This window comes from Erythrolamprus reginae, chromosome 2, assembly GCF_031021105.1.
Source record: "Erythrolamprus reginae isolate rEryReg1 chromosome 2, rEryReg1.hap1, whole genome shotgun sequence".
Taxonomy (NCBI): domain Eukaryota; kingdom Metazoa; phylum Chordata; class Lepidosauria; order Squamata; family Dipsadidae; genus Erythrolamprus; species Erythrolamprus reginae.
Window position 1 is genome coordinate 308,985,132 of NC_091951.1, and position 13,598 is coordinate 308,998,729.

Below are 13,598 nucleotides of genomic sequence, written 5' to 3' on the forward strand. Positions count from 1 at the left end.
CAGCATGTTAAATTGATTGTCAATCAGTGTTGCTTCCCAAGTGGACAGTTTGATTTCACAGAAGTTTGATTTACTTGGAGTTATATTCTGTTATTTAAGTATTCCTTTTATTTTTTTGAGCAGTGTATTTTGAGTGTATGGTCACACTTGCAAAATTTATCTCATCCCACCCTACTGTTTGATCACCTTGGCTTGGTTTTTCCATCAAGGTAGGTAAGTGTTCAAAGAAATCATTTGATTATATTCCTTATCCCCTCATTTTTTTTTTTAAAAAAAGAATGCTTCCAATACCTATACAAAGCTCAGAAAACCAGGAATGTGGTAGGAGAATGCTTCTCCAGGATACCACTTTAAGTAAATGTAATAGGCATACATGTTGGGGGAAGTCCTAATCAGCTTGAGAGCACATCTAGTTGTTTGCACAAAGTCTTCCCTACATTTTTTCAGAAGGCTCTTTATCAGTCTAAGGCAGCAGTCCCCAAACTACAGCCCGCGGGCCGGATGCGGCCCAACGAGGTCTTTTAACCGGCCCGTGGCAAGCTCACGAGATTTTACTGGTCGATAAAATAAGCTCCCGAATCTCCTGTCAACTCACCGCGGTCGGCTGCTCAGCGAGGAGAAGGTGGAGAGGCAAGGGGGCGGGGAGGAAAGCGGGCCTGCAATTGGCCCCTTCCTTTGTCGCCTTTAGGGAGAGAAACTGTTGCTGCCCTATGGCAGAGCAGCAACAGTTCCTCTCCCTAAAGGCGAGAAAGAAATTGGCCAATTGCAGGCCCGCTTTCCTCCCCGCCCCCTTGCCTCTCCACCTCCTCCCCTCCTCCGCGGTGAGTGGACGCGAAATTCATGAAAAGGCGATTGGCAATTGAAAAACTGTCCACTGAAAGTCACAGCTAAGTGCACCATGGCTAAGTTTGTGTGTGGGGGGGAGGCGGCTGCTTGAAAACCCCTGACCTCCATCGCCTCCCCCCCACGGCACAAGGCGAGCACACCTCGCCGCTGACACAGGCGGCGGGGACTGCCCTGTCCCCCTGTCCCCCCTGCGCAAAACTACGCAGCCCCAGATCGCTCGCTTCTCCAGCCAGCAAAGCCGACTGCCCGGCTTTGCTGGCTGATGCAGGAAAGGAAAGCGTCACATTTAAAAAGCACGCCACTTTCTGGGACTGCGGCGCCGTGGTGGCCTTCAAGCGGTGCCCTTCGCGGTGCCCCACCACCCGTTTCTGCAGGAAGAGATCGGGCACTTTACCGGGAGGTGGAGGCGGCTGGGTGCCGGGGAGGACGAAGGAGTGGACGCGCCTCTCAGCTGCAGAGTGGAACGGGGGTGGAGATCAGCGTCGGAGTCCGGCGCTGGGGCCATGCGGGACCACTCATCCAGGCGCGCATGGACCGGCAAGCCTGGATGAGCGGTCCCGCATGGCCCCAGGCCCCCAACGCCAGACTCCGCCGCTGATCTCCACCCCCGTTCCGCTCTGCAGCTGAGAGGCGCGTCCACTCCTTCGCCCTCCCCGGCACCCAGCGTCCGGCCCCACGCCGCCTCCACCTCCCGGTAAAGTGCCCGATCTCTTCCTGCAGGAACGGGTGGTACGGCGCCGCGAAGGGCCGCGCTTGAAGGCCACCACGGCGCCGCAGTCCCAGAAAGTGGCGTGCTTTTTAAATGTGACGCTTTCCTTTCCTGCATCAGCCAGCAAAGCCGGGCAGTCGGCTTTGCCGGCTGGAGAAGCGAGCGATCTGGGGCTGCGTAGTTTTGCGCAGGGGGGACAGGGGGACAGGGCAGTCCCCGCCGCCTGTGTCAGCGGAGAGGTGTGCTCGCCTTGTGCCATGGGGGGGAGGCGATGGAGGTCAGGGGTTTTCAAGCAGCCGCCTCCCCCACACACAGAGATAAGGGAGAGAAAGAAAGAGAGGGACAGAGAGAAAGAAAGAGGGACAGAGAGAAAGAAAGAGAGGGACAGAGAGAAAGAAAGAAAGAGGGACAGAGAGTAAGAAAGAGAGGGACAGAGAGTAAGAAAGAGGGACAGAGAGAAAGAAAGAGAGGGACAGAGAAAGAAAGAGGGACAGAGAAAGAAAGAGGGACAGAGAGAAAGAGAGGGACAGAGAAAGAAAGAGGGACAGAGAGAAAGAGGGACAGAGAAAAAGAAAGAGGGACAGAGTGAAAGAAAGAGGGACAGAGAAAAAGAAAGGGACAGAGAGAAAGAAAGAGGGACAGAGAAAGGGAGAGAAAGAGAAAGAAAGGGAGAGAGAAAGAGGGAGAGAGAAAGAGAATGAGTGAGAGAAAGAGAAGAGAGAAAGAAAGAGAGAGGGGAGAGAGAAACATAGAAACATAGAAGTCTGACGGCAGAAAAAGACCTCATGGTCCATCTAGTCTGCCCTTATACTATTTTCTGTATTTTATCTTAGGATGAATATATGTTTATCCCAGGCATGTTTAAATTCAGTTACTGTGGATTTATCTACCACATCTGCTGGAAGTTTGTTCCAAGGATCTACTACTCTTTCAGTAAAATAATATTTTCTCATGTTGCTTTTGATCTTTCCCCCAACTAACTTTAGATTGTGTCCCCTTGCTTAGACCATTTATCTAGTAAAGCTAAATCATTTACCATATTACAGACGCCTCCAGGAATATCAACCCTATTGCACACTTTAGAGTCATCGGCAAATAGGCAAACCTTCCCTACCAAACCTTCCCCTATGTCACTCACAAATATATTAAAAAGAATAGGACCCAGAACAGATCCTTGTGGCACACCGCTTGTAACCTGACTCTGCTCAGAATACTCGCCATTAACAATAACTCTCTGATGTCTACGCTTCAGCCAGCTGCAAATCCATTGAACTATCCAGGGATTAAGTCCAATCTTCACTAATTTATCTATCAGCTCTTTATGTGGAACCGTATCAAAGAAATCAATGAGATTAGTCTGACATGATTTGCCTTCAGTAAAGCCATGCTGATTTGGGTCTAATAAGTTATTGTTTTTTAGGTGCTGATTTATCCTCTTTTTGAGTAGAGTCTCCATCATTTTAACTACAACTGATGTCAAGCTAACTGGCCTGTAGTTACCAGCTTCTTCTCTACTGCCCTTCTTGTGAATAGGCACAACGCTGGCCATTCTCCAATCCTCAGGAACTTCTCCTGTTAACAAGGATTGGTTAAACAATCCTTGTTAAGAAAGAGGGAAAGAGAGAGGGAGAGAGAAAGGAAGAGGAGAGATAGAAAGGGAGAGAGAGAGAAAGGAGGAGACAGAGAGAGGGAGAGAGAAAGAGGGAGAGATATAAAGAGTGAGTGAGAGAAAGAGAGAAGAGAGAGAAAGAGAGAAGAGAGAGAAAGAGAGAGAGGACAGAGAGAAAGAGAGAGAACTAGAAAGACAGAAGGACAGAGAGAAAGGGAGAGAGAGAGAAAGAGGAAGAATAAATATTAAATATTGTATTTGTTCCCATTTTGTTTTTTACTTTAAATAATGTATGTGCAGTGTGCATAGGGATTTGTTCACATGTTTTTTTAATAGTCCGGCCCTCCAACAGTCTGAGGGACAGTGAACTGGCCCCCTGTGTAAAAAGTTTGGGGACCCCTGGTCTAAGGCCTGCTGATGTATCACGTCTACAGTCCTAGCACTGGATATCTTACTCTTTCTATTGTTTCCTAGTCATGTATTTCATCTAAAGGTGTGAGGTAGTTTATGTTGCAAGATGGCTTAAATGTATAGAGAGAAAATATACACATATATATGTAGGGGGAAAAAATTTTGCTCATTAATGTTGTGTTCATTTACAATCTAAACATAAATTCTAAGATTTTCACAATTGTTTTAAGAACTATTTTGAAATGAATTGCATTAAAGCTTCCCTTGCTTCAGCCTTCTGGAATTGTCTTTTGTTTTTTCTGTTTTATTTGTAACTTTATTTGTAAGGAGAAGAATTTTCAAAATTCAGTAATTCAGTAGGCCATATTTTTTAGGACAACAATGGCAGCATACTAAGTAATAGGTGAATTTAAATGGCTACTACCTAGTTATCATTGGCATTTGTGGTATCTCAAGAACATAACAGCAAGTGTCAGGACAGTACCATATTTTTCAGAGTATAAGACGCACTTTAGTTTCTTGGGAGGAAAATGAGGGGCGGGGGGGTATCTGGCTACCGGGTATTCATCTGGCTAGCATCCTTAGTCTGGTCAGCTTCAGCACATTATTTTATCCCCTGGTTAGGGCTTTTAAAAAAACCTTATTTGGAAAAAGTAACAATGAAAGCCTGCAAGCCTGTAAGAGCTGGGAACATCGTTAGCACCTCATTATGGCTGGAAAAAGCTGTATTAGGAGTATAAGACACACCCAAAATTTCAGCCTCTTTTAGGGAGGGAAAAGGTGGGTCTTATACTCCAAAAAATATGGTATTTTCTATCATTCTTTCAGTAGTGATTTTTTTCCAGTCACGAATATACAAATATATGTACATATCACTAAATTCTGAATTATTAGTCAAAAATATTAAATGTATGCTATAAAACTGTTTAATGAATGCATGCATGCCTGATACAATAATCAATAAATTTACTGAATTCAAATTTACTGTTGTAAACATTTTACAAAAAGCATTGCAATTTATCTGGATACAGTCATTGGTGAAAAAAATTACTCAAAATGATAAATGGCACATAAAAAAAATAAAGGTGACAAAACCCAGTCTGCATTTTCTTTCAGCACAACTCTGAACAAGCAAAATAGAATGGTATAAAAGTGTACAGCAAAGATTTCCTTTCAAATTCTGGAAGCTTTAAATACAAAGTGGTTGAACAATTGTAAAGTGATTACAGTAATCAGGTGTATTACAGTAAAAGGTAATTTGATCCAGTTATACTTTGCTGTTGAAACAATTTATTGGCAGTTGACTGTTTTCTGAAAGACTGCTAGACTTTGGCAATTGGAGGTTTGAAATAACATTAAAGTTCAAAGAGACAGTCACAGCATTTACTTCGTGGAAGGTGATTTGTACACCAAGGCTCAGAGGTCCTGAAAATTGGTTCCAAAAGTGCAAGTGTCCTGCACAGATAGCTTAAAGCTGCTGGTACAGTCAGTCACCAACAGATCTGTTGTTTTTTGCATAGTTCACACATCACTGGAAACGTGAAACGTGTGCTATTTTTGGCAAGAGCAAGAAGAAGTGATATTGGTGAAGTTGTCAGGTTGGTCATGCTAGTTCATGCAGAAAGCTGCTACCTAGTGTTGTTAGACACTGAATACTGATTCTGCTTTTGTTGAAGCAGTTCTGTAATTGCCAGCAACTTCTTTAACACATGCTGTTAAAAAAAAAAATAGGTAAATTTATTAAATTATCCATAGTCTTTCTGAAAGTTTTAAAAGCTGAAAGAAGTGATTTATTTATTTAAACATCTTGGATTTTGAGAAAAGAAAACACAATCTAAAAGTTTTCAAGCTTGAATACATACATCAAAATAACATTCCTGCAGCTTTAACAATTAATGTAAGGGATGATATGCAATGAATATAAAAATGTAATGTTTTGCAACATGACTTTATAATCATGGATATAACTTCAAATACACATTGTATTTGAAACATAGAGAAAAGACAGCCATGCTAAAAGGTTCAGTCATTTCACGAAGGCAGTTGTATTTGATGATGCTTTGCTAATTACGCCATCTGCAGTACTTAAGTGCCATTTTTTGAAACTGCTCAAGAGTCTCCAAAGCCAGAGCAAACTTTCAGAGGGCAGGAGAAAAGCCATTTGATGAGTTTGCTTCCTCTCAATTTTACCCATAAAAGCTTGTAGATGATGACTTTAATCTTAAGTGAATATGAATTCATTCCATTGACTACGACATGATTTTCAGTAAACTTTTACTGATCTTTTCTGTTTTCATTTTCAGTTTATATTTCACTTCATATACACTCAAGTATGATTCCTTAACTTGCAGAATATTTTTTTCACTACTTTACGAGAAATGCCCACTTAACTTGAATTATCTGTGAATATTAAGCATTCCTGATCCAAGACTCTAAAAAAGAAAACTGTACCATACTTAAATTTGACTGTAATACATTTTCAACTATTACTTCAGAAAATACCAAGTTTGCTATGTATCATACTACTTTGGTATTTGGTACATAGAAAAGCAAAAGACAAGGTCAATGTGATTCTGTGAGATTGACTTAATCAATCACAATAGTATTTAAGCCAAATTTTTAAATCCATTTTTTAAAAAGTGCTTTAAATACAATCTCTCAAGAACGTAAGGATTTCCCAGAAACCAGGAATTCTCACTTCAGATCCTAAATTCTAAAAGAATATTTTATTTTATTCTACTATGTTTTACATTTATGATTTGAGGTTTGGATATATTCACAGTTAATCAATATATTAAGATTTTTCTCTAAATTAAGGTTATAAAAATATAGAGATTGATATTACTCCCCAAACTGGCTGTTTCCAATAGGAAGATTTGTCTCTCCTGCCAATTATCTACTTTTGCCTCCAAAGCTGGTGCTTTGGAAGTGTTGCTTTCTGGATTTGAGTGGCGACACTTAAGAATTACTCGGGACAACTTTTGGACAATTGTGGATTCACCTGTTGAGAGGGAATCTTGAAGAGAGCAATTCCCTGTGGGAGCAGCTGGAACTTGCATCTACCTTTTCTTCTCAGAAGTTTTTGTGAGCAACTCTGGGTTTTAACCTCACTTTTTGAAGTTTTTGTTTTGCTTTGTTTTTTATTTCTAAAAGTTAGCTGGTTGAATGCTAATGTATTTCAACCTCCTGCCGGATTTTATCTATTCTTCTTGATTTTTTCCCCCTTTGCTTGATTATTTTTATTAACTTCTGTTTTTTACAAATGGAAAATCATGGCAAGTTTCTGGATAGTGAAAGTTCTTTTACTTTATTTACATTTTTACTGGACATTCACTACAGGGATTTAATTCAATTTCCAAAAGGTTTAGCTTATGTTTCTCAGTTTTTCCTTTAATTTTGTATTCAAATATCCAGAAAATATCTTCCCTGCTCTTTAGTCAGTTTTCTTATTCTGCTTTATCTACTACATGGAGCAATATCTTATCACACGACAGATGAGATGAGGCTGATATATGAAAAAAATACTGTTTGATAACATGCAATTCTTAGCTGAAAGTTTGTTTAACTCATAAAAAGTTTAACTCATAAATATGTGGTAGTCATAGGCAAGTAACTGTAGATAAAATTAAAAGAAAATGAATGAGATTCAGAAGCAGTATATTTTCTGGGAAGAAATTTTGGACCCAGACATAGAATTAACTGTGTTGACTCCATATACCTCTCTGAAGTTGAATCATTTCTTTGCATATTTTGGAACAAACCTTTGTTTGGTATCATTTTTACCTGCATTGGCCTTCGCTCGTTACTGAGTGTTCGAAGTTCATCTGAATGTGCTACACAAATCTCATGAAGGGCTGCTAGATCACGTGATAAGTCAGTTCTAGAGGGCTCTGTAGTGTCTGGAAGCTCAGGTATGTTCTTGAACAAAATATAACAAAGGTTATCATCTTTTATAAAATGATACAAAAGTCAGGCTTTTCTCACTTTTTTACCATTATTTGACAATATTTGTCCATATAGAGAATGATTACAGTCATTGTAATTTAATTACAGGCCGCTCAAAGCTTAAATGCCATAATGAATACTTTTAAAAAGTTGTGTAAGCATCACAGAAATTAAAAATGTGTAATTAACATATTCCATTTTATTGTTGAATGATGCAGGAAGCTCAGGTAAGAACTGATATGTAATACTGCATTTTAAAATTATTACTCTTACTTATGAAGTTTAGCCTTCTATTTTTAATACCAATAGGCTGATTTTATCCAATATTAGTGAATAAGTGTGGCAAACAGCTACATTGAATTAATGTGCTCTGGAAGAACATATTCTATGCAAGAAAAATTCCATGAACAAAGATGGCAATGGGAGTATATAAAATAGAAAGGCAAGAATAAGCAGGGAGATGCACTATATAAAATAGAGGGACAATATCACTTGAATATTTAAAAAGTCCATTGAAATTACTTTAACACACATAAAAAACAAGTCATAAAGAAAAGGCATTTCAGAAAGCACAAATGATGCCTTGGAGAATAAACAATACTTTGAAGTACATTTATGGAACTAGAGAAATTTCCCAGTTCTCAATGAGGAAATCATAAAGCAAATATTTACAAAACTAATAGCTGTGTTATAGTTAAATGTTCTTACCCCAAGTTCGTCCAAAAACATGATCATCCTATGTTTGTTACTCTTGATAAATGGATTTACACCTTCCATATAAGGTTCCTAAAATTAGATAAGTTGCTATCTTTATTCTACATCTATTGCAATGCAATGAAAAAAAAATGAATTCTATATGAACTCACAAAGCAACTTACGAAGTTAAAATATTTTATTATCCCTTTTCTACATTTAATGAAAATTACATCAAAAGATTCACATGACACATGTTTTACTAATTTGATACTGCTTTTATTGTAACATGAACGTATTTTGAAATGTATTAAAAAAGTTTGTATGGAGGAAAAAATAAAAATAAATTATCCCCAAAAGATTCACATGACAAAAGACCAAGTCACAAATGTTTTATATATTTTGTAAAATGGTAAAAATGGTTTAATGTGGTTCCTTTATGAGATTTACTAAATCTCATCTTATTTAAAAATCTCATCCAGTTTTAAGTCAGCAAGGCAACTGACCAGAACTGACAAGGGAAATTCATAATTGGCCTTTAGAAGGAAGCAGTTTTTAAATTGTGAAAAAGGTTACAGCCCTTCAAAATGGCTTGAGAAGCGAAGTGATAACCTACCTATCTAAACAGAGAAGAACAATACATATGAATTGGCATTCTGCATCAATTCAAATTACTAAGCTGCTTTCAAGAACACCTCCACATGGAACATACAGTAACAATCAAAGTGAAAATAGACTCAGAGTTTTGTTTCTCTGGATTTTGTTTTTATGTTTGGTAAAATTTGAGATAATACAAATAATGTTTTCATATTTCACACTTGACCAATAAAAAAATCTGTTCTATTTTATAAGCCCTGTCCCCAAAAGAAGTCCTAGTTCAGAGCATCATCAGTGAGATGTGGAAGGTGGAATGTATGTGTGGGGTCCAACAGTGTTCAGAAGCAACCGCAGACCACCCAGCCCAATCCCTACAAACGGCAAACAGAAGGGGGTGAGAGGATGGTGGAGGTATGGGATCCCACAGTCTGTCCTTGCTTGCAGTGTGTGTGTGGGAGATTTAAGATGGTGGCCGAGCGCAGGGGCTGCAGTGTGCCATCCTGCCCCACCACTTGCCCCACAGCGGAGGGCCAGAGGAGGCACACAAGCAGGCCTGCTGGATGTGCTGTTGCCTGCCCACTCCATCTTTGCTTGCCTGTGGCTGCAACAAGGCAGGCAATCATGTGGCACATCTGGCCTCCACCTGTTACTGGTGCTGCCATCACAGAGTAAGGCAAGGCAGGCGGCAGGATAAGGGTGGCAGCATGCACGCTTGGTTCCCGCCATCCAACCTGGTTTCTCCAACAGGAAAAGCAAGGCAAGGCGAGGGTGATGGCACATTGTGGCCGCTGCGTGCTTGGCCCTGCCATCCAACCTGGTACTACAGCTCTGCCACATACTCCAGAAGAAAAGACAGATGGTGGGACAGCGACTGGGCCTTTTTATCCCTCATCATAGAAGGAGAGGGAGGGGATGGAGAAAAACGGTTGCTCAAGGACTGCTCCCTGAGCTTTCTGGCAGGAATCTGGTGTGTTTCTTTCAGATTTGTCCTGACCCTCCCATCCCATTTGAACCTGGCCTCCCTCCTGAGAGGGAGATGGGGAGCTGGCTGGACTGAAACAGAGGAGAAGTGGGGAGGGAGAGAAGCTGTGCAGCTAAGGATGAGGGGCTCACCTACCTCTTCGCGAGACCTCTCAGGACAAATGGCATCAAATGTAAGAGCCACTCCTTCCAAGTCAGCAGAAGCACCTGGGCTCTGGCAGGGGGCCCGCTTGATCCTTTCCCCAGGAGTACTAGCCAGCGTCCCTTTGATGGCCCTTCCTCTTCCTCCACACAGTTCTCAAGGAGAGGGGAGGGGAGCAAGAAAGAGAGGAGGGAGGAACCAATGGAAAGGCCTCACGTTGTTTTGATTTGCATGCCTTGTCTCCTGAGAGGCCTCGTGGTGAGGAGGACAAGCCCCTCATCCTTAATTGCTGGATGGAAGGCTAGTCTGGGCCAAAGCAGTGGATAAAATAGTGGGGGGTGGTAGTGGTGCAATAAGCTAAGAACAGGAGGCTTGCCCGCCTCTCCAAGAGGCCTCTCAGGAGACATGGCATACAAGTCAAAACAAAGCGCTGTGAGCCCTTTCTGTTTGTTCTCCCTCTTCTCTCTCTCATCTCCTTTCCCTCCCTGGGAAGACCGGGTCTTATTTTCGGGGAAATACAGTATGACATGTGGACACAGGATATAAGGTGATGTTTAATTATGGGACTATCTGAAGCCAATGTATACAGCAATTAGGATAGGTAGCTTGTTTGTACTTTCTCAATGAGAGTATAATGAACCCATTATGTTTACCTTAGCTCCAAACTCAACAAGATTTGCCAAATTCTGCACAGACTTAGCGACCAGCGTCAGTGTTCTTGCTGCAGTTGGAGAAGGAGAATCTGTAATAAACAGTTTGAAAATTATAACCAATATTATAGTAATTTATAGCAAGCCAACGTAATTCAAGTTCTTCCTTCCAAACCCCATTAAACCAGCTAAGTTGCTCCTAATTCAAGTGTTACCTGATAAGGAAGGGAAAATTCACAAACCATAGCACTTCCTTTCTTAAGGCACTGATAATAAAATTATAAAAATCTTTAGGACAGTAAATTCTGGTTTCCCCTCTCTTAAAATTTATTTAAAGAAAAAAATGGCCAGCGTCTACTTGATGGCCCTTCCTCTTCCTAGTTATTTAGGAAACATATCAAAATAATTATACAACTGCATATTTGTCATTATCTTCGTAGTATCTAACTCTCTGAAATCAATTCAAAATGAATTGTTGAGTAGCAGTATGAAGTTATTTTACTTTTAAAAAAAATGTTGAAAGGAAAATTCTTAGGGAAGTTTAGCAGTATTGCACACATATGTAGGAATTATTTTTCTAGTTACCCAACTAATATTTTTCTCTCAAGTTTTAATAGTATTTTTTCAGCACATGCAATGTTTTATCTAAATGTGTCATACTCCTGTGAAATTTATGAAAAGTGATTTTTTTTGTAACTATGAAAGCTAGGTATTGTGCGTTTTCAAAGTTTTAAAACAATATCTTTTCAAAGGTAGCTGAAAAATAAAACATGAGGGTGAATTTCTCAATTATAGCCATAACAGGCAACAAAGTAAAAATAATAATGAGTGCACCGGATCCATATACCGTATATACTCGAGTATAAGCCGAGTTTTTCAGACCAAAAAATGGGCTGAAAAACCCGACCTCGGCTTATACTCGGGTCACTGAGGAGTCACCACAAGAGGGCGCCCCGTTGGAGCCCGGCAGGCATTGCTTCAAAAACGGAGCCGCCTGAAGAACTGGAGCCGGGTGAGACATTGATAGAAATGGCGGCGGGGTGGGGCCCTGCAGCTCGTCTCTCTCACTTCCTCACTTTCTTTCTTTCATTAAATACCGATAAATAAATACGCTGTGGGCTGCTTCCTCTTCTCCTCTTTTGTTTTCTCCTGTCAGTTGCGGTCTTGGAGGAAAGGAAAGAGGCGAGGCTTTTTTCTTTCCTCTTCCTCCGTTTCCTTTGCAGCTGCAGCTGCCATCCCAAGTGGATCTCTTTAGCAAATCTGCTTCCCCGAACAACACATGGGGCAATAAAGGGAGACGGAGGAGGAGGGAGGATCAGGGGTGGGAGGGAGATCCAGCCAGCAAGCTAAGGGGGGAGGGGACAGCATGAACTCTCTCCAGGCTTTAGAAGCCCCCAGCCAAAGAGAGAAGCAGATTTGCTAAAGATATCCACTTGGCGCGGTAGCAGGGAAAGAAGGAGGAGGACAGCCTCTTTCCTCCTCCTTCCCCAGGGCTGTGGGCTATTCTGGCTCTCCTCCTACTTTCCCTGCTGCTGTCCCAAGTGGATCTCTTTAGCAAATCTGCTTCCCCCGAACAACACATGGGGCAATAAAGGGAGACGGAGGAGGAGGGAGGATCAGGGTGGGAGGGAGAGCCAGCCAGCGAGCCAGCCAGCAAGCTAAAGGGGGGGGCGGGGGGGCCGTGGCATGAACTCTCTCCAGGCTTCTAAAAACTTGTCAAGTTTAAAGATCCCTGGGTTAGAGTTAAAACTGCAAGAGTCTTCAAACCTGAAAAGATTAAGGCTTGTGGACTTCAACTCCTCCTGAAGTAGCATGGCTGAGGCAGGAATTCTGGGAGTTGAAGTCCACTAGTCTTAAAACTGTCAAGTTTAAACAGCCCTGGGTTAGGGTTAAAAATGCAAGAGTCTTCAAACCTGAAAACTTTATGGCTTGTGGACTTCAACTCCTACTCCTGAAGTAGTATGGCTGGGGCAGGAATTCTGGGAGTTGAAGTCCACTAGTCTTAAAACTGTCAAGTTTAAACAGCCCTGGGTTAGGGTTAAAAATGCAAGAGTCTTCAAACCTGAAAAGTTTATGGCTTGTGGACTTCAACTCCTACTCCTGAAGTAGCATGGCTGGGGCAGGAATTCTGGGAGTTGAAGTCCACTAGTCTTAAAACTGTCAAGTTTAAAGAGCCATGGGTTAGGGTTAAAAATGCAAGAGTCTTCAAACCTGAAAAGATTATGGCTTGTGGACTTCAACTCCTACTCCTGAAGTAGCATGGCTGGGGCAGGAATTCTGGGAGTTGAAGTCCACTAGTCTTAAAACTGTCAAGTTTAAAGAGCCCTGGGTTAGGGTTAAAAATGCAAGAGTCTTCAAACCTGAAAAGATTAAGGCTTGTGGACTTCAACTCCCACTCCTGTGGTAGCATGGCTGGGGCAGGAATTCTGGGAGTTGAAGTCCACTAGTCTTAAAACTGTCAAGTTTAAAGAGCCCTGGGTTAGGGTTAAAAATGCAAGAGTCTTCAAACCTGAAAAGATTATGGCTTGTGGACTTCAACTCCTACTCCTGAAGTAGCATGGCTGGGGCAGGAATTCTGGGAGTTGAAGTCCACTAGTCTTAAAACTGTCAACTTTAAAGAGCCCTGGGTTAGGGTTAAAAATGCAAGAGTCTTCAAACCTGAAAAGATTAAGGCTTGTGGACTTCAACTCCCACTCCTGTGGTAGCATGGCTGGGGCAGGAATTCTGGGAGTTGAAGTCCACTAGTCTTAAAACTGTCAAGTTTAAAGAGCCCTGGGTTAGGTTTAGAAATAGCTTTTAGCTTGGTTGCTAAGTGAGCTACTTTTTTTACTTTTTAATTTATTGTTATTGCCAGATTGCTTTTGTTTACTCTCTTTTAAATTTACAGAGCTAGTTTACTGGTTTTCTTTAAAATAAATATTCTAAAACATTTAATCTACTGATTTCTCAATTAATGTAATTTTATTGGTTTTCATTTTTATAAGTTAACAGTAGCCACTGCATTTTCTAACCTCG

The 13,598-nt window shown here is 41.2% G+C and overlaps 1 protein-coding gene across 1 annotated transcript in view; it reads right to left on the minus strand.

Annotated features, from left to right (window-relative positions):
• Positions 1–4,485: 4,485 nt before the first annotated feature.
• RASA1 (RAS p21 protein activator 1) overlaps positions 4,486–13,598 on the minus strand; it is a 55,428-nt gene continuing 46,315 nt past the window's right edge. Inside the window, exons 22-25 of the mRNA XM_070743062.1 lie at positions 10,587–10,675; positions 8,229–8,306; positions 7,359–7,493; positions 4,486–5,287 (exon numbers count right to left, since the gene is read on the minus strand). Coding sequence (XP_070599163.1) covers positions 5,204–5,287; positions 7,359–7,493; positions 8,229–8,306; positions 10,587–10,675 — 386 coding nt within the window. The 3' untranslated portion in view covers positions 4,486–5,203. The remainder of the gene's footprint in view (positions 5,288–7,358; positions 7,494–8,228; positions 8,307–10,586; positions 10,676–13,598) is intronic.